A 20,650-nucleotide genomic window follows, 5' to 3' on the forward strand; every position below is an offset into this window, starting at 1 on the left:
CCCCAGGACTACTAGCAATGCCAGCCTGCATCCAGGCCTGCAAACAACGGCTGTACCTTTTGCTGCCCCGAATACTTTACTTCCTGTACAATTGCTTGTTCTGCCTCAGGGGCAGAGCTGACCCTAACAGGCACCGATTGTGGGAGCTCAGGGGTCGAAAAAAGAAAAGAGGCACAAAAAGCTTTTTATCATGAAATGATACAGCAAAATCGGCTGCCGGAGCTCTCTTGACTGTATATAATAAACCTCAGCAGGCAGAATTCACCCACATGACGACCGTGTCATTAATTGTATTGGGCAGGAAGGAGAGTGTTTTGTTAAGGCACACTGGGGGCGCTAAGGAGGCCTGCTTCCCGGTCTAGGGTGTGCCCAGATTTCCTGATGATCAGTGCAGCACTGTGCCTGGCGGGGCGAGAGGGGTAACCAATTGGAATGCAAATATTATTCCCTTACTTTCTGAGCAGAGACTCCTGCAAAGATCCATTCATCTGATACCTATTCACCAGTCCCACTTCATCCTCCTCAGCATGCTGTCATGTTCAAATAGTTCCTGATTTCATTGTATATTCTGATTTCATTCATTAGGCTGCTGGTGTGCTGACACCACTGCCTGTCATGCTGATCAATAGTGTCTCATTATTTCCTGGCACTTCCCCATTGGCCTGTCTGTATCAATCCATTGTCTCTTGTCTTCGATCAAAAGCTCTTTGGTGCAGGCACTGTCTTTTTGTGTGTACAGCGCCTAGCACAGTGCAGTCCTGGTCCGAGACTGGGGCTCCTAGGCACAATGTAATACGTGCAATAATAATAATTCTTCAGTTCCTATACTCGTCTCTTACTTAAGTCCATATGAGAAAGGCAGCTCCTAGAAACACCCACTAAAAAGACTGGCAAGGCATTAACTGTGACTGACTATGTTTTAGCCTGGGCCGGCAGCTGCTGGCAAGGACTTGGGGCTTATATTGATCTACTGTACCACATGAAGGGGATCAGAGTCTCTCTTTCCAGCATTGTGTAAGCCACCTCCCGGCATTAATTGATATTCAGAATATGATCATTAAAGCTCCAGCAAATCTGAACTGCACTCTGCTAAAGCTTTGACCTCAATTCAGGTTGGTCGCAGGGACATCCCAGGCGTGAGTTAACGCAGGAGACTTACCATTTGATCTATGGTAAAGGTGCTTAAGCCTCTTATAAACTGGGTTAGTCATAAGTTAATCATGTTCCATTTCATTGGATTTTATATCACACAGACACCTTCAGCGACAGCTGTTCCAGCAGCAAGGGCTTTTACCTCACCTCCTCTCCGAAGGGTCTCTAGGTATGTCTACACTGGAATAAAAGATCCACAGCATGGCTTGGGCTCTGGGGCTCAGGCTGCGGGGACATTGCCGTGTAGACATTCCAGCTGGAGCCCAGGCTCTGGGACCCTCCCCTCTTGCGGGGTCCCAGCCTGAGCCTAAACATCTACACAGCAATGTTACTGCTACGCAGCCCGAGTCAGCTGCCCCGGGCCAGCGGCGGGTGTTTAATCGCTCCTCTAAACTAATTATCCACCACTTCCCGCTTGTTCCAAAAGAAGCCAGACGACTGGATGCCACCGAGCAGGACTCAGGGTGGCCAACTCAGCAGGGCAACATGTTGGTGTGCAGCCAAGATCTTCCCGGGGGTGAGAATGAACACAGGCCTCTGATCCCCAGGGAAACGCGGACACACGACAAATGACAAACACTAGAAATGTGTGCGCTTTCTGCTGTCGGAGCACCCCCTACTGTTTGTTTCATGGAGTGGTGTCTGAACCAAAAGTGCTGTGGGTCTCCCTGGGGATGGGAAACAGGCATCCAATGAGCTGAGCGAGGACAGCGGTGGTGTCCAGAAAGACGGGCGGTTATATCAATCAGGGCCTTTGGCCTAGGTGAGTTCCCAGTGAATGATACCACAAGTTCATGGAACATTATGTTAACGGGGCTGGTATCCAGTAAGGAAGAGGATAGGCCTGGAGTCAGGTCTCTTGAGTTCTGTCCCAGCTCAGCACCAATTCAGGATTGTAACTTAAACATATGAGAAATTTCATTTACTTCAGTGGGGCTACGCACACATGCTGAAAATTAGATATGTGCTTAAGTAACTCCCAGAACTGGAGCCTCATGGCATGGCCTTTGGCCAGCTACTCAGCTAGTCCCTCCCTCAGTTCTCCCACTTGTACGATGGGGCTAATGTATATTTTTCCACTCTGACACGTTCTCTTGCTAGTTGTTCCTGATCTTCACTTTGCCAGTTTTAAATCATTTAATTTGGTTCAATTCATTTCAGATTCCATTAAGTGTAAGGAAACGCTGGGCTCTGTCCTGCTTGGTTACCCATTTAACAAAGGTTTCAGTGAGGTTCTGACCAACCTTCCTGGTTTTCCATTAATGGGAGGCCGGGGGGTAGGTAGGATGTGGCATCGCTCTTACTGAAGAGTTGATTCTATAGCTGATATATTTAATCCTCCCTGGCTGAGATATAGAACAGGCCGGTGTGAAAATTGCCTGAAATATCAGTTGTTCTGAATAATGAACAACTTGCTGTTGATGGCGGAATACCTTATTATTCAAATCTTAGGGCACCTCTCATGTTTGCAGCTGCTGTAGACACGATTGATTAAATTGTTTTGATAGGTGAGATGGAAGCACAGAGGTTGGCAGGACGTGTCATTGATCTGTTACAATCCATTCTGAGCATTAACGCATGCAGAGTATCATACAAAAATCAATTTTCTCCCAGCCTTAATTTAAATAGTGATGCCCCCTGAGGATCCTTCTGGGGCAGTTTTATTCTCAGGCTGTACTTCACTACTTAGTGAACTGATTAATAATTGTAGACACCCCTACTAGCCATGTGCCAACAACAGTCAGATGAACCTATCTGCTCAATTCAGGTTGCTAGTATATTCACTTTTGTAAATCATAATACTTAGCACTTTACAGCTTCAAACACCTTGGCAAATGCCCTGCTGTGAGGCAGGTAAGTATTATTCAGATACTGAAACAGCCCAAGCTGGGAAGCACGTTTAAAGCTGAATTCAGAGCTAGCGGTACCAGTCAGCTTATGGAAAAGGTACCTTACACCCTTTGAAGAGAAAGCTTGAAGCAAATATGTATTGGTACAAGTCCCAATTGGGAGTGGTACTCTCTGGTCTCAAGCAGATTGAATAGCATATTGCAATATGCAGCCCTTGGTTTTATGAAAGCATGGGTGAGATGAAAAACCAGGGGAATATGGAATTAAGCTGGGACCCAAAGGCATTCCCGACTCAACAGTTCAGCGTGGTCAGGATTCTGTTGTGTTTAGTGAACAATAACGCAAGTGACAGAAAATAGATACCTGGGAAATGCTGAGAATTTGCTGGACACCTTGAGCTAGGGACTGAGTAGATGTAGATGTTGGAGGTGGTTTCCCTGTCATCCACATTCATGCACCCCTTTAAAGTATGTCATTGGCTTAAAATACCAGACCACTTTGATTATAAATGATGACCTAGCTTCTCAAATCATTTTCTTCTCCTTTTCCTTTCATTTCTCTTCTCTGTGTTTCAGATTCTGCTTGGCCTTTGCCTAAACAATTGTGTCCCGTATGGATTTCCCTAGATGTGCTCTTTTCAACTGCATCTATCATGCATCTCTGTGCCATCTCTCTTGATCGGTATGTAGCAATACGCAATCCCATTGAGCACAGCCGCTTCAATTCCCGCACCAAGGCTATTATGAAAATTGCTGCAGTTTGGACCATATCGATAGGTAAGCAATGTGGCTCACACTCCAACTGTGTCTTATTGAGTAACTAACTTGGTTACACCTCTTTTCCATTGGGATTTTTAAGAGGTTGCACATTTACCTGGGCTGCATGAGTAAATGTAATGAATGGGAAGTAGAAATCTTTTGTTCTGATTGGCTAGTGATCATACTAAGCAATGCTATCTGAGAACACCACTGCTTTTGATGGTCAAGCATCACTGCATCATACATACCAGTATGCCAGTAAACACCATAAACAGACACAACACAAACAAAAGGGGCAATAAAACTGCTGTGCAAAGAAAGCAGAAGGGGAAGGAAAAGGACATTAGAGAAGAATCTGAAAGTAAAACAGCCCACTGCAAAGAGAGGACCCACTTCAGTAAAAGAAAACCACTGGTACAATAAGGAGGAAACAATAGCAAGGTGAGTCCCCAATGGCAGGAGTTGATTCCAAGTGGAGGGGGGTTAGTTTTGGGAAGAAATACTAAAATGTTTCAGTGTTTTGTAGGAAAGAGGAATTTGTGGCAAGAAGAATTGTAGGATGGTTTTCTCTGCTCTGCTATATTGTCTTGCTCGTATAAACAGCAGTTGGGACAAGATTCCAAATGTGACTGGAAGTCCCTTTCCCCCCTGTTACACCCTGCCGTGCTTGTGGCTTTAAGCTGTGTGCTGCGAGAAAAATATATACTGTATCTTGGTTCTTGAACTCCTCCAAGGTACCCCTCTACAGAGAGCTATTCTTCACTGGAATGAAGATATGACATACGTCTACAATGCTGTAGAGGCCACTTTGTAAGTGCTGGCCATGGATCTACAGAAAATGACAGATAACGATGTTGCATGTTTGAATTTATCATTTATAATAATGATTCAAGATTGTCAAATAACAGGCTCAAATGGAATTATTTAATCAAAAATTATCAGTCAAAGATTACTACCGCATTATACAGAAAGAAAATATACGTCACCACTCTGTATGTAGGGTGAAGAGCTGGCCCCTGTAAGTGGTGGGATGCTGACAGTTTTCATTCCCAGTCTAACCCCCCAAATCTCTTGTCTTTGATAGGGTGTGAGACAAAGCAGTTTCTTTTTGGAGGGAAAAATTACTTTTCCGAGATGTGTACTGTTTTCAGTATCTTATTTTACCGCATTCCTTATGGAATTTCTTTATGGTGTCTTAGTTTACATGACTGATAAGCTAAAAGGATTTCTAAATCAATCATTATTATTAAGAGCACCTGTTTTAATAAGCACTTCCTAATGAGTTAAAACATCTTTCAATAGGTCATTATTTCATAAATCACAGAAAACATTGGCAACAACATATATTTCTTTTCAATTACAGAACAGAATTGGATTATAAGATGCCCCTTGTCAATTACCATGTCTTATTATAACATACTTCTGCGGTCTCTTCATTAGCTTTGAGAGGTCCCTTCTCTGAATGCCTGGACTATATTAGTAAGGTCAGGGGGGAAAGCAGGGAAAAGTTTACACATATTCTATTGTTGAATTTATTTTCCTTACACTCAGTAGGTTCAACTTAAGGACAAAGAACTTTTCAGTTTCAGTAGGTATAGGGCACTAACTATCTAGATACCCAATGTAAAAAGGATTTTGGTTAATATCATTCCATACTAAAGTGATTTGTAACCCAACACCAGCCAAAGTTGATCACTTTGAACAACACCACTCTATCTGCTGGATATCTAAGCAGAGTAGGTGTGTTCATGTAAATACATTTTGCTCCTGAAGTCTCTCCCTCCCTCCCCCCCAGCTAGTTGCCAGGGGAGAATTCATTCAGATCCTGCTTACATCTAAAAGAATTGTGAGAGTTTAACTTAGAGAAATCGTAATAGGTTAATGTTTACTAACAATGGGAAATATACTTTCCAAGTCATGAATGAACCAAGAATACGTATTAGAAGCCCATGTTTGTGTATGTGCTAGTCCTGCATCAATGCTCCAAAGAGAGGAAGTCACATGAATACCCTCTGATGAAATTAGATTGTTTAATAAATGGACTCCTTTAAGAAACCTTTAGCTTTGATTTCTCTGAGCAGCCTGTTTGTGGCAGGAAACAAAGCTGCCTCATTTGGTGCATTACAGGCTGTGTGGAGGGGAGTTCACCTGAAGGTGGCGGCCTGTCTGACGAAGGCAGAGCTGTGACTTGGGCTGCATGCCCACACTAAGCAGGCTAACCAGACCTTGGGCCCAAGCACACGGGAGTGAGTGAGGCTGCCTGCTGGAGCCAGGGGCGGGAGTGGGCAAGGCAAGACAGGAAATGGGTGGGGCCTGGCCCCGCCACCCTACCAGCGAGGCGGAACCCAGGGAGGAAACGTGACTCAGTGGGGTGTCTCTAATGCACAGGGTCTCCGCGGCTGCTCCTGGGGTGGGGCAGCTTGTGCACGGCCTCTGCCTCCACACTGTGCATAGTTACAATCTAGCTTGTGCTTGGCGAATACTGGGTGGGTGCTACCAGAGCTGCACTGGCTGCCCCTTCGTTTCTGGGTGTCACTCAAGGTGTTGGTTGGGTCCTGGCTGACTCGGAACCTTTCCTCTCCTCCCATGCAGCAGCTGAGCTCAGCCGAGACCAGAGCGGACAGTCACTGTAGTTCTGTGTCCAGGAGTTGGGGGGGGGGGGGGGCCGCCAACTCTGGAATTCACATCCCCCAGCCAATTTGAACACAGCTAGATTCTCAGCACCTTCAGGGCATGTTGCCACGGGCCTGTCTACCTACTGAAGCTTGTTCTGGGGGCTGAGTTTAGGAGAGAGGGGAAAGAGCTCCTAGCATGTTGGCATTTTGTTGCTTTCGTTAATAATTTTGTTGCTGTCATCAAAAAACAGCCGACCTCCATAAAACATAGCTGAGGCAGATGTCAGGAAGGTCAGTCAGAATTTTGAGTGAGTCGAAGACCAGAGCATGGACTTTATGACAATTGTTTTGTGATAACAGTATTTGGTATTGTCAAAGCACCTTTTGTCTCCAGATCGTATGGAAGTCGGTAATGTCCCCATTTCGCAGATGGAGAAACAGAGGCATGAGGAGGTTAATTGCTCACCCCCAATGACAAAGCTAGTCAGTGGCAGGGCTACGGAGCCAAGTGCCCTGACTGCCAGCTCCCTGTTCTCACTCAGTGGCTGTAGGCCAGAGTCGTGCCACATTTTTCCAGTTGATTTTCGTACAGAGAAGCATCTCACTTGCAGTTGTATGTAGAACAGGAGCAGGAGGCAGAAAAGCTCTAAATATGTTATGTTGTCCTATTGTGTGAGGTGGGGAAAAGCACAAACAAGGTAATATTAGTCAAAAAGAAATTGCCTATTGGAATCCTGAAGTGGGTTTACACACTGTTGCAAGAATACATCGAGCTTTTCAATTCTCAAAATTTGGGGCCTGATCATGTCCTTGCATAGGTCAATGGAGTTTTCCCCTTAGTAAGGACTGAGACAAAATTGAAAGAGAACTTCAGGATTTGAGCCAATGTTAGGATCCCAGAACTCAGTGTAATACAGACCTTCACATCAGCAATGTTATTTTGTGTTAGACCGATACACCCTTAAATCCAACTTCACATTCACTGCCCTTCTTGTCCTTTGTCCTGACTCACACTGACTGATAACAGAAATGCAGTTTGAGTTTCTTGTTTGTTACCTTATTTATTGGCGTCAACAGAGCTGTTTGTGAGAGTGAGCACGACCCCCAGCAGTGTGGGTTTGTGGGAATTCTCCCGGAGGCCCTGTTCTCCACTACGTCAAAGCTACTCAGATGTAGTAGGTAGTGGCAGCCACAGGAGGCCAGTTGCAGCTCCCTGATCCTCAGCCACCCACCCCCAGAGGAAGTTAGAGCAGGTCTTTTCTAACTTCTCCCGCTGCTGTAAGATCTGTAGCGAACCTTAGGCAGCAGGCCTTCTTGCTGTGGAAGAACGTCTAGCTTCTTGGTAGGTATGAGTTTTTCTGTTTCTCTAGCGTCACTAACCCAGCGTATTAATAATAGCAACAAAACTACAAGTCCCCCATTTGCTCTGTTCCAGTTGAGATTCAATGCTGCTCTTCGTTATCCATCCCTCGTTCCAGTTTCGGAAGAAGCTTGGTTACACAGCTTGCCTTGCTGGCAATCTCTCAACCTGCCTGTTCGCGCGACACCATTTCAGGCTGGCATAAGGACAACGGAGGTCTCTTGCACTGCATGAGAACAAAGTAATTGGCACCTCCTGCACACGTTCTGCATAGCAGGTAGCAGCTGTGACTTCTCTTTGGCATCCTGACATTATGTCTTAATGAGCCGCAGACCTCCACATGTCTTGTTGATGTAGTATTAATTGTGAACATCATGGTTTCTTACCATTTCAAGATGATTCCTTGCCAAGCAAAGCTTCTGTGGATTGAAAACATAACAAATAACTGAAGAAAAACAAAACACAGTCGAGCGTGTAGTCAAGTAATGGCTGGGGTATGACATGGACTGTGTTAAAACAAGATTAGTCTCCATGATTCACATACTATGCTATGCTTTAGGCTTTAGATTGGTATCCTGTTCATCTATGCAATAAAGCACTCACCTTTAAAAAGGATTTCATACCCACATTTAACTGTCTCGGTGTTCCACCTTTTTTATCACTGAGATTTATTTATAGGAATATGAAAAATGACACCTAAAGGAACTGGTAAAAGTACATGCTTATCTCACCTTAAGCAACATTCCACTGTATTTTATCATAGTCCCCTGTTGAGGGCCTGAGCCTTCCATCCTTACTCACGCTGAGTAGAACTTTACTCTGCAAGTTGTTCCAGTGAAGTCATCTTGTGGGCCTCTAGGTAGCACATCAAAGCCCTATTGATCTCAGAGGGATTACTCATGGAGTAGGGTCCTACTCGATCTGGGGAACACTGGCAGAATGGGGCCCCAAGGGCTAAAGGCAATCGTATTCTTTTTCGGAAGTTTTCCAGCTCACAAGAGCAGGTTACACATAAAAGTAAAGGGAAGGCTGGTGGAACTTGATATATTTGCCCTTCATCTTTTCGTGTGTCATGGTTTTAGAGTAAATTCACGTTACTTGGATTTGATTTGAATTTATGCCACGAGGTGTCTTTATTAGTGTTTGATAACTTTCTCAGCAAGGAATTCTTTATGGTAGGGACGGCTGGATCATGGAAGCAGCTCCCATGGACCCTCCGTGCCCTGCAGAGCCTAGTTACCCCTCTGGGATGCTGCACAAACATGAATCTGTTTGTATACTTGAGCCCTAAGTTAGCAAACAGAGCTGAGGACACGTTACAAGGAAAAATCTGGGGAAAATGTGGCTAATGGGCAGGATGACAGATGGGAAATCTAAATGTGTTACTGGGCCTTTACCCAACCCTTGTAATCAAGGTAGGCTGTTCCTGGGTGGGGCTCATGATTTGGAGCCAGAGAGTTATTAACAAATACAAGCTGTCAGTATCAAAGCAAGGGCTAAACAGGCACATTTCACCTTGTCGAAAGCAGAAAATCTCCTGTACAATCCTGCCTGGAAATGCTCCTTCTGTGGCAGGCACAACAATAGTATTACTGAAAAAGTGAAGTGACTGCGTGTTAATGAAAGCACGTACAGGGCATTCACACACCCCCCCCCCCAAAGATCTGGGGGAACGCAGGACTGTTATTTCTGTCATGAGAATGTTTATGGACATGAAGTATCTGTTTGACCCTCACTGTGGCCAAAAGTCTTTGCTCAGCTTCACGGGCCGGGTGAGAGCTGTTGTGTTAATTTAGATGGAATAAATGGGCCCAACATGTTTGCGTCACCCAGTCACTTTCCAACATTAAACAGTGTTAACCAAAGTTTGGGGTTTGGAATACAGAGACCTCAGCCTGCTTAGCACCACGGCAAACCCACCATTACAAATCCTTTCAACCTTTTATTACAGATCCAGAAAAGCAGAAAATACTGTGACAGCCTTTGAAATGTAAAGCATTGAATGAGGCTTTCCTTTCCACACCTCCCCTCGTTGCCTTACCCTGTAGCTGAAGAGAGCTCTGGCAAGGAACCCCCACTCCTTGTCTTACAGGCTCTTCGGTGGTGATAGCTGTCCTGCTGGGAGACGAGAAGAAGGTAGTTGAGATGGGCTGGAACTGTTGTTATTAAGACTCCATTTCATCCCACGTGGTGTTTGGGATTCAGCTCGAGCTGGTACAGGCGGCAATGTCATCTGGCCCCTCTCTCTGGCCCAGTCTGGTCAGGACATTTCTCAGGATCAGGCTGACATGAAGCCCGGGGTCCCAGGAGGAAGTGCCGGAGGCAGCCATGATGGTGAAGCTCACTCCAGTAGCCTCTGTCTGTTATTCCCTATTTTCCCCTCAAAGTCTCTTTCTTTAAAGACCCCACAAGGGGGTGATGGGTGGAATAGCCCATCCCCTTGTTATTTTGTCCACCACTTAGGTTTACTTTCCAACACCCCAATTTTGGTTCACTGATTTCCAGACCCACATTTTCTTGTTCATCAAGCCTGATCTTAACACAGTCCTGGAGGCCTTTTTGTTAAGACAAATTTAGTCTGTCTGTCTCCCTTTTGTGCCTTTTCCCATCAATATTTGTTATTATCGGTTAGTGTAACATCTCAGTAACTTTCACATACTTTTTACAGTTCAGCTCACAATTAGAGTAAATTTGTAGGCCCAATTATCACATAATTGACATAAATCGGTGCATCTCCATTAAAGTATTAGAGCTTCATCAATTTGGACCAGCTGAAAATGTGGCCTCAGCTGGTCTCTTGTCTCCAATATTCTGTAATACTGACTGCTAATGGAGACCTTCATGGGAATTCTGCACATATAGGACTTGTTCCTCAGCTGCTGTAGATGGGCATAGCTCCATTGTCTACAGTGAGGCTATGCGGACATATCCCAGCTTAAGATCTGGCCCAAAGATAGCAGAATATTTGAGTCAAGGACTGAAAAGCAGATGCAGGTTCAGAATTTCATCCTAAAAGGAGCTCTGCTCTAATACACTGGCCAATTAAAAAAAAGACGTTGCCTCCACTATGTCTTGGTTGTTCATTAAATCCTCTCACAGACCCTCTCCTTAATGGGAGCAGCTTGTCTTCGGCTGATTGGCACCCAGTGAAGGAATTCTAACGAGACAGGAAACCTTGTGTCTGCAGAAAACCAAAGTAAAACGTAATTCATGAAAATAACAACTGTGGTGCACAGAAAAGAGGTGACAGAAAAGTGAAAGTGGATTGATGTGCTCCTCAGCCTGAAATGACGGGGCTTTGTTAAGCCGTGTGACAGATCTCTTCTTTGGCGCCCTAAGAGATGATGGAGGTGGCTTTAACACTGCCAGGTGACTCTACACTTTTGCTTGGGGAGTAAGGCTAGGCTTGCGGTTGTCGTACTGGAGTGGGACTCAGGAGATCAGGTTCAGTTCCTGCACTGGCTACAGATCCTTTGTGTGACCTTGCATAAGTGGTTTAATATTTCTGTGCCTTAGTTCCCTATCGGTGAAAACCAGATATTCCCTTTCTCCCAGCCTTTGTCTGTCTTCTCTATTATCGCTCTGCTACAGTTAGGGTCAAGACAGGCTTTTTGTTTAAAGCTTGACTCTTCTAAGTGCTTTGAAGTCTGCACAGTTACTCAGATTGTCTTGAAAGTTTGCGTGCCTCTTGGAGGTGCAGAGTTTGGTCAGAGGTCCAAATTTGGGGCTGTTTGAATAGGGGGTGCCTGAGATCCAGCCCCCGGGAAAAACCCAGATTTCTGTAAAGTTGACCTTTGGAAATGCATTTTTGCATAGAGCTAGGGATCAAACCAGGGCTGAGATCACCACACCAGGGTCTCCCCAGCAGAGCACATGCCACCCACTAGCCTTTGGGGGAAATCAGATTACAACGTTATTTGAGGAAGAGTTTGCTCCTCCGTAGGCACACTAGCAAGAATTTCTAGGGTTCAAGCACCTCCTGGATTACACGGTGTCTGTGCGGAGAGAGAGCAAGACCAAGAGTTTTGAAAGGCAGCTAAAATTCACAGTTCTGCAGCTCTGAGACTGTTCTGGTCATTGAATCTGAGTCCCACACAGACACTGTGAGTTCACATCCCACCCAGAGCAGACATCTGACTGGCGACAAGGGAGGTGTGTCGCTCCAGTCTGCCTCTCTTAGTTTGGGGAAAGGGAGTCTGAGAACAGCAGACTATTCAGAAGGCACTGAAATGATTTTTTAAAAGAAAATATATGACACATGCCAATGCTAGCTGGAGTGGATCTGATTAGTGGTGGAAGTCTGGAGAGGGGCTGGGAGCAGTGCAGGGAGAGGGATAAGGGGATGGGTGGTGAGAGAGGGGTTTGGGGGAATGGGGGACACTGGGCAGGGAGACATGAGGGTGAGCGACGGGGGGCTGGGGGAAATAGGGGTAGAGGCACCGGTCAGCTCTACGTTCCCCTCCCACATGTGTGCCATGATCTGGGGGGGGCCCCAGCTCATCTACAGGGGTCTGAGACCCCCCCCCCACTCCTTAACCTCTGTTACTTGAGCTGGGATATGGAGGGGCTTGTCATTCTCGGAGGAGCCTATCTCCACACCCCACCCCACGTGTAGAGGATCTGGCAAAGCCCTGCCCATCTGGGTGTGCAGCTGAGCACGTGCGTGCCGACACTGGGTGAGCAGAGCAGAATGGGCATGCTTGTTGCATATCACAGGCTGTCCTGCCCTGGGGAGGGAGGACGGGAACACGCACTGACACGGAGTGGAGCAGTGTCCACATCTGCAGACTCTTGTTTCAGGCTGTGTTCATCTCCGTGAGGTGTCCTCATTCCACTGAGACTATCCCCACTGCACCCCTCGCTGAGCCTCCTGTGCTGCAGGGGGATGTGTAGTGCTGTGGGGAAGGAGAGATGTGAGGGGCCAAGCAGTGCACAGAATACAGCTCCTTTTCAGAAAACTGTGGTGGCTCTAAAAAGAGTCTTTGGGTTCTCCCGTCATGCCTGGGGTAGATAGCTGGATTTCAAGGCTGGGTCCAGTTGGAAACCTGGGTACACTGCTAGGACACGTCCCTGTCCCCCCTCCCCCCCCCCCCACACACATGGGGTGGGGAGAAGTCTGGTCAAAATAGTACGATGGGGCCAGCGGGGAGGATGGCCAGACTGGGAGGGACAAGGCTGATTGGTGGGGCTGTGTGGAGGAGAAGGGGATAGGGGCAGGATCAGTAGTCCACTTGGCTTCCATGCTAACTACAACTGCTACAGTGACCACTAGCTCCTACCAACAACTTTTCTTTCTGTTCAAAACACTAGGAAATGAAATGGCAAAAAACTTTGTTAGTGCTCATAGATTCCAAGGCCAGAAGGGACCAGTGTGATCATTTAGTCTGCCCTCCTGTATAGCACAGGCCAGAGATCTGCCCCCAAATAATTATTCCTGGAACAGATATTTTCAAAAATATCCAATCTTGATTTCAAAATTGCTTTTGACTCAATTGGGTTTTGTTGTCTGCTCACGGTGAGAGACTTTGTCTGTGACATTACATTTTCAATGGTACATATACATTTGGGCATTTTTTACGAGACTATCTCTGGATCAAATAATGAAATATTTTACAAAGATGTGTTTGAGGTCATTTGTGCTTTTGTTTTATAAATTGAGACTATATTGTGAGGAGTGTCTGCCCTCTGACCGCTACGGCTTCTCAGCAGCATTCAGAGAACTGAGCTGCTGGCTTGAGAACGCCTTAAAAGATGACAAGAAATGGGCATTAAGACAACAACTGTAATTGAATTTGTTGAACAAAGGGTCTTGCTCCGTCTCCCTTTCCTCCTGCTCTCCCTGTGCCAAAGAGGAGATGCAAAAATCTGAAAGCAGGCGGCGCAGGAAGACTATCCCAGTGGTCTTTCCACTGTGTGCCGCTCTGAAATGAGACTTCCCACTCAGATGCCACTTGGCTAAAGACGCATTGAGCACCCCAGGAGTGGGTGGGTTGGAAATTGTTGTGTGACCTGTTGCGTGCCTGTCAGCTGCAGGAAAGGAAAAGGCTGCTTTGAAGTCTACTACATAATAGTTATTTATTCGCATTGCTATAGAGCAGGGGTAGGCAACCTATGGCACGTGCGCCGAAAGCGGCACGCGAGCTGATTTTCAGTGGCACTCACACTGCCCGGGTCCTGGCCGCCGGTCGGGGGGACTCTGCATTTTAATTTAATTTTAAATGAAGCGTCTTAAACATTTTAAAAACCTTATTTACTTTACATACAACAGTGTTAAAATGTTTTACTGGCACGCAAAACCTTAAATTAGAGTGAATAAATGAAGACTCGGCACACCCCTTCTGAAAGGTTGCTGACCCCTGCTCTAGTGCCTGGGGGCCCCAAACATGGACCCAGCACCCTATTGCGCTAGGCGCTGTATAAACACAGCACAAAAAGATGGACCCTCCCTTGAAGAGCTACAAAGGGTTCTTAGTAAACTCGTACAAATACATTTAGCCAGATCTGGGGAGAATGCTGTGTTAAGAGCGTACCTTTAGCAAAATGGCTGCCAAGTAGGTCAGGCTGGTAAGGCAGGGAGATGACTCGGGACAAGTCCCAGTCTTGCCCTCATAAGTTCTGTTCTTGTGGTCACAGCTTAGGTAAGTGTCACAGGCACAGAGCTCCCAGATGTGTTCTACTGGCCATGCCATGGATGGGGGAGGGAGAGGCAGCCAAAGGTAAACCTCAGGTTGCAAGGCTGGGTGATGGGGAGGATGGCTGTGGTTGGGAGAAATGGGGGAAGGTGGAATAGAGGAGAAGGGGGGTGTCACTTGGCCACTCCCAGAAGGTGAGTCCTGAGGAAGGGGCAGATTTAGCAGTGGCCCCTGACTGTGCTACAGAACAGGTATTGGAGTGGCCCATCTAGCTGCCCTCAAAAATATGCCTCTGGCCCTCATCCTGGTCTCAGTCACTGGGTTGTGATTAAGGAATAGCTCCAGGCAAGCACCGGTGCACAAAGACTGAATGAGATCAGAAGTATGCCTGGCAGTGCAGGGCTAGCTGGTCTAAACACCACCCTGAGGGTAGCAGGAGCTGGGGGTTTCTCCCAAGGAGACAACCGAGCAGCTCAGATGGTCCCAGGCTGGAGGGAGGACTGTTTGGGGATGAAGGTGCTTACAGCCCAAAAGAGGTTATCTGTGAATGATGGGGCAATGTTTGGGATACAGGGCGTTTCTTACCTTAACTGGACTGTTTCACCCGCTCCCTAATAGAAACTTGCTGTCCTGTCGCTCCGTAACACACTCCTAGAGACTAACCGAGTGCACTCACGTATCAAAGATCCGATGGCGAGCGCTCTCCTGCCCACTCCCATCCACAGCATCCATGAGTCAAAGGATCTGCTTCTGCTACCCAATAAAAGTGCTGTGGCATTGGGCCTTGAGACAGACGGGGAGAGAGGAGCACCCCTGTCAAACCTCGAAACCAGGACAGCGAGGGTTGATTAAAGCAAGGAATTTATGCGGAAACATTTGCATATTTTAATCAACTTCTAAAGATCTCTTTGTTTCAGTCTTTGGAAAGCTCCGACGTTCTCCATGCTGCAGTTATTGTGTTCATTGTGCTTTTCTAACCTTTCTTCTTCAAAGGCAATGAATAAGTGCCCTCCTAGAAATTGGAATCTGTCATAATCCCAGGCTTTCCAAATCATCTGCCATCTCTGACCACTGTGGAGTATCAAGAGAGCGCATATGAAATGGTTAAGAACTGGCTAACGGACAGATTTCAAAAAGTCGTTGTCCACGAGGACTCATCATCAAATGGGGGTGTTTCTAGTGGGGTTCTGCAGGGATCAGTTCTCGGCCTGATGCTATTCAACATTTTCAGCAGTATCATAGGCTCATAGACTTTAAGGTCAGAAGGGACCATTATGATCGTCTAGTCTGACCTCCCGCACAACACAGGCCACAAAATCTCACCCACCCACTCCTGTATCAAACCCCTAACCTATGTCTGAGCTATTGAAGTCCTCAAATCATGGTTTAAAGACTTCAGGGTGCAGAGAATCCTCCAGCAAATGACCCGTGCCCCACGCAGTAATCTCAAACAAAATATAAAATAAAATGTGCAGATGACACACAGACTGGCGGAGTGGTGGTAAACAATGATGAGTCTGGGGCAGTCAATCAGAGCAATCTGGATCGTTTGGCAAGCAGGGCCCACTCAGACACAATGTGTTTTAATATAGCCCCATGCAAAGTTCTACATCTCGGAACAAAGAACTCAGGCCATCCCTACAGAATGGGGGACTGTATCCTGGAAAGCAGGGACTCTGGGACGGATTATGGGGTCATAGTGGACTGAACATGAGTTCCCAGGGTGATGCTGTGGGTGGGTTGTATACAGAGGGGAATAGGGAGTCAGAGCAGGGAGGTGATTTCACCTCTGCATATGGCACTGGTGAGACCGATCCTGGAACACTGAGTCCAGGTCCAGTGCCCACATCTGAAAAAGGATGTTGAAAAACTGAAGAGGGAGCAGAAAAGAACCACAAAAATGATTCGAGGGCTGGAGAAGATGCCTGACAGTGAGAGACTTAAAGAGCTCAATCTGATTAACCTATCAAGAGGTGACGTCAAGTATGTCGTACCTTCCTGGGAGAAGATGCCGGGTACCAAAGGGCTCTTTAGTCTAGCAGAGAAAGGCAGAACAAGAGCCCATGGCTGGAAGCTGAAGCCAGAGAATTTGAAATGACAAACTGGGAACAAATGTTTAACAGGGACGGTGAATAACCATTGGAACAACTCCCCAGGGAAGTGGTGGACTTTCCATCTCTTGGTACTTCCAGATGAAGACAGGCTCCCTTGCTGGAAGACATGCTGTAATCCAACACTGAGCTCAATACAGGGGTGAGCAGGGGACATTTAATGGCCTGTGTTACACAGGTGGTCAGACTAGATGAGCTAATGGTCCCTTCTGGCTTTACAATCTGACTCATTCCTGACCCTGGACATCTCAAGCTCTGAAATCGAGTCTGACACTGGCACCAGCTCCTAAGTCATTTCATTTCTCCTTCTCAGAACGGAGATTTTCCCTTTCCCTGCCATCAGATGGTTCCTGCAACAACTGGCTTTGCTGCATCACAAAATTAAATATTCACCTGTTATTAAGAAATATGACTCCGATCAGATGCATCCAGAGTAGAATATACTTGTCAGCCATCATAATTTAGGTATGTTTAAGTTAATTTTAATAGATGTGAAAGTTACAAACGTTTTTAGAAGTGCAGCAGGCCTGCCTGACCCATCCTGTTTGCCACACAATCACTCTTCAGGGTAACAGCATTTCCCAAGAAGAATTCCTTAAAACTTTTTTCACAAACATGTTTCACTTGCAGTTATCGATATCAAAATAGGACGGCAGTTGTTATTTTTCCACAGAGCTATCTGCTTTGACTTAAAATATAAATACAGGATATAAATGTATTCCTGATTCATGCCAGTGTCACTGAGAAGGGAATTAGGTTCCATAATATAGAAAAGCATTGCCTATTTATGTGATCATAATGACACCGTGAATGTTCATCTAATCACTGTGGGCTAAATCCAACTCTGGTGGAACTCCATTGAACTCGGTGAAGTTGCATCATGCTTGAATTTGGACCCTTGTTATTTTCTGAATAGAGTGGGCTTGTTTCTTACTAACAACTTGTAGCAAAAAATCTATTCAGACATGCACTGTCCCGGTTTTATTCTGATATAACTCCATTGACTTCATTTGGATTACTCCCCTGTGGAAGGGCCGCAGGATCTGACCCAGTAATTGTTCAATAGCTATGAAGCAACTGAACCAAGAAGCTAAGCTGGTTTTTAGTAGCAGGGTGTTAAATGTACTTGAGAGGGTTAAGGTTGCCGTAGTTAAGGTGAGAGAGGAGGCGATGACATTGGTGAAGACATGAGATGATGAGAGCCTGGATGTGAACTTTGGCAGTCTGCAGAGAGGGAGAGATGGCTGGATAATGGAGATGTAGCTCAGGACAATGAAGGACAAGCGTTAGGTATGTGAAGCATTTATAGGCGTCATTGCTTTTCAGCAGAAATTCCCTCACTAACCTACTGGCAAATAGTAAATGTATGATGCTGACATTTCTCAGATGTATTCTTCAGGATCCTGGAAGTCACTTAGCAAAGGCAGGAAAAGAACGCCATGCTTAATAGCACATTTAGCTCTCTGCTTTTAGATAAAGATTTTGGACTTCTAAACATGACACACACAAGACAATGGATATCTAATTTATATACCAAGATCTTGGTATTGCAAAGTGTTTCCCCCCCGCAGATTATAATCACCCAGTAAGATGATACTGTACAGTATAAACCTAGGGTGAGCTTGCTGGTGATCTAAACACTTAACTAGGAGCAGCAGGGGTGGCTTAGCAGCCAGCAGCAGAATGGCTTCCGCACATATTTAATCAATTATTGATCTTTTCAGTGTTCCCGGTGATTATTCAGCACTTGCAACCACTCCCTGCTTGGTATTGTCCGCGCACTTTATAAGTGTGCTCTCTGTGCCACTATCTAAATCTAAATCATTGATGAGTGCAGAGAGCAAGGGAAACCCCCTTGGCCAATACAGGGATTCCTGTAGTTTTGTCAGCAGACCCAGTACTTGGGGAAGTTGGAAGATGCACCCTAGTAAAATTTAATTTATTCATTTAAAGTGGGCTTCCCGTCTCAGCCCAAAGCCTTATTTGTGTGCCTCTGACTTCAGCTCTGAGACTGGCCCATTCACAACCGCCTCCTTCACCCCTTCACTGACACTGGGGGGGTGCGGTTCCCTCCGCCCTTTCTATTCTCACAGGCGTACCTCCCATGGCAGCCTGTACACACCCGTAGCCTGTTGCATTCTGGGTCCTAGGGACAGGAATCAGACAGGCACTATTTGATGCATGCCTCATTGTTAGACGTCACAATTGCTTCATTCTAAGGCTTCAGACCAGACTGCCTGTATGATGACTGCCAGGGATACGCTGAGATAGCCCCCGTACCTGGAGACACACAGGTTGTGCAGCTTACAGAAACCCCTGCTCTCCCCTCACAATTACAGACAAGAAGCTTGATCCTGAGAGGTGTTGTGCACCCAGAGGCTGAGCTACCACAGAGGTCAGCTTGTGCTTCCCCCAGAGCACTAGGAAGAACCAGGCTGGTTTTCTCTTACAGTCGTTGCAATATTGGTTCACAGATTGGCCACACAAGCTCGCTGGTTGTCACTTTCTTGTGTTTGGCCTGGGCCTGCCTCAGAAATTCCGAGGGTCTGTCCTCCACTTGTGACCTCGCAGTCTCCCCAAACCTGGTGCCAGCCTGAGTATAGCAAAGCTCATTGGTGTCGTAAATAGCCACCGTGTCTACAGCCATGACAGCGTCTGCGGGTCAGAATTAACGTTCAAAATAACAGCCTGGGAACGAAGCTCTACTGAAACCTTGGGGAGGTGATTCATTGCATCAGCGCTGGAGTCCAATATGCCTGCACGATGTTTCGAGACGGCAGGTCTTTCTGTCACTAGAGCCGTGCTGCCACCTAGTGGGGTTGAGCATTACAACAGGTGTTCTTGTTCCTCCTGGGGTTACTGACTTGTCTTTGGAACAGCTCTAGGCACGGGGTGAAATGCGGTGTGTGTGTGTGAGGCACGCATCATTTACACACGCTCTCCGGAGTCCTTGTCTGCTTTAGTAACAGTCTGCTTTCGCTCTCTCTTTTCCAGGGATATCCATGCCCATCCCGGTCATAGGATTGCAGGATGACTCCAGGGTGTTTGTGAATGGGAGCTGCATTCTGAATGATGAGAACTTCGTCCTTTTTGGGTCCTTCGTGGCGTTCTTTATCCCGCTCATCATCATGGTGATCTCATACTGCCTGACTGTCCAGGTGCTGCAGAAGCAAGCGACGGTGTTCATGTACGGCGAGGTGCCCAAGCAGCGAAGGAGCAGCATGAACTGCCTCAAAAAAGAAAACAACACAGAGAACATCTCAATGCTCCAGAACCACGAGGCGGCCTCCCACTTGAACTCTCCCGTAAATAAGGAAGCTGTGCTCTTTCGGAAAGGGACCATGCAGTCTATCAACAACGAGCGCAGAGCCTCCAAGGTCCTGGGCATTGTCTTCTTTTTGTTTCTTATCCTGTGGTGTCCATTTTTCATCACTAACATCATGTCCGTTCTTTGCAAGGAAGCCTGTGACGGGAGCCTCCTGGGCGAACTCATGGATGTGTTTGTTTGGGTTGGTTACATTTGTTCTGGGATTAACCCCCTGGTGTACACGCTCTTCAATAAAACCTATCGCAGGGCTTTTGCCAACTACATCTGCTGCCAGTACAAGCCCAGTAAAAAATCGACACTGCAACAAAACCAGTGTCTGAATGTCGCTTCCACAGCTTCGTACGGGAAAGACCTGACTTTAAATAGCTACCGAAATGGCAATGAACTCAACAGCATGGAGTTGGATGAAACTGAGGAGGGCTTAGAAATGCAACCGGGGACTTCAGAGCTGTCGATAAACAGCTGCAATGTTGTAAGCGAAAGGGTGAGCTGCGTGTAATCGAGTCCCACCCGGGGCTCTGCAGCTGAAATCTACCTGTGTAAAAGTGTATGTGTCAGTCCAAGAACAATGTAAATACTGCATCCTGAACAAAGCTTTTTTTTAAAAATTCATCTTTCCAGCCCAGTGCTTTAAATCGTACATACACCGAGGGCAGGTTTAAGGTTCTATATTTACTGTTGCTACTAGATCAAAAATATCAAGTATTTTGCTTTCATCTTGGACAAAATGCTGACATTTTCTTCCAGTGTAGGAACAAAAAGGCTGAATTCTTACTCCGGTGGCATTTGCTGGGGTCCCGAGTGGCCCATTCATAGTTATAGATCAAGTCCACGGAAATGGAC

General features: G+C 46.4%; 1 protein-coding gene across 1 annotated transcript in view; it reads left to right on the forward strand.

Annotated features, from left to right (window-relative positions):
- Positions 1–20,306, forward strand: part of HTR2C (5-hydroxytryptamine receptor 2C) — a 64,198-nt gene extending 43,892 nt beyond the window's left edge. The window contains exons 2-3 of the mRNA XM_065411062.1: positions 3,579–3,779; positions 19,474–20,306. Of these exons, the coding sequence (XP_065267134.1) occupies positions 3,579–3,779; positions 19,474–20,306 (1,034 nt within the window). The remainder of the gene's footprint in view (positions 1–3,578; positions 3,780–19,473) is intronic.
- The last annotated feature ends 344 nt before the right edge of the window (positions 20,307–20,650 follow it).

Source organism: Emys orbicularis, chromosome 9, assembly GCF_028017835.1.
Source record: "Emys orbicularis isolate rEmyOrb1 chromosome 9, rEmyOrb1.hap1, whole genome shotgun sequence".
Lineage (NCBI taxonomy): Eukaryota > Metazoa > Chordata > Testudines > Emydidae > Emys > Emys orbicularis.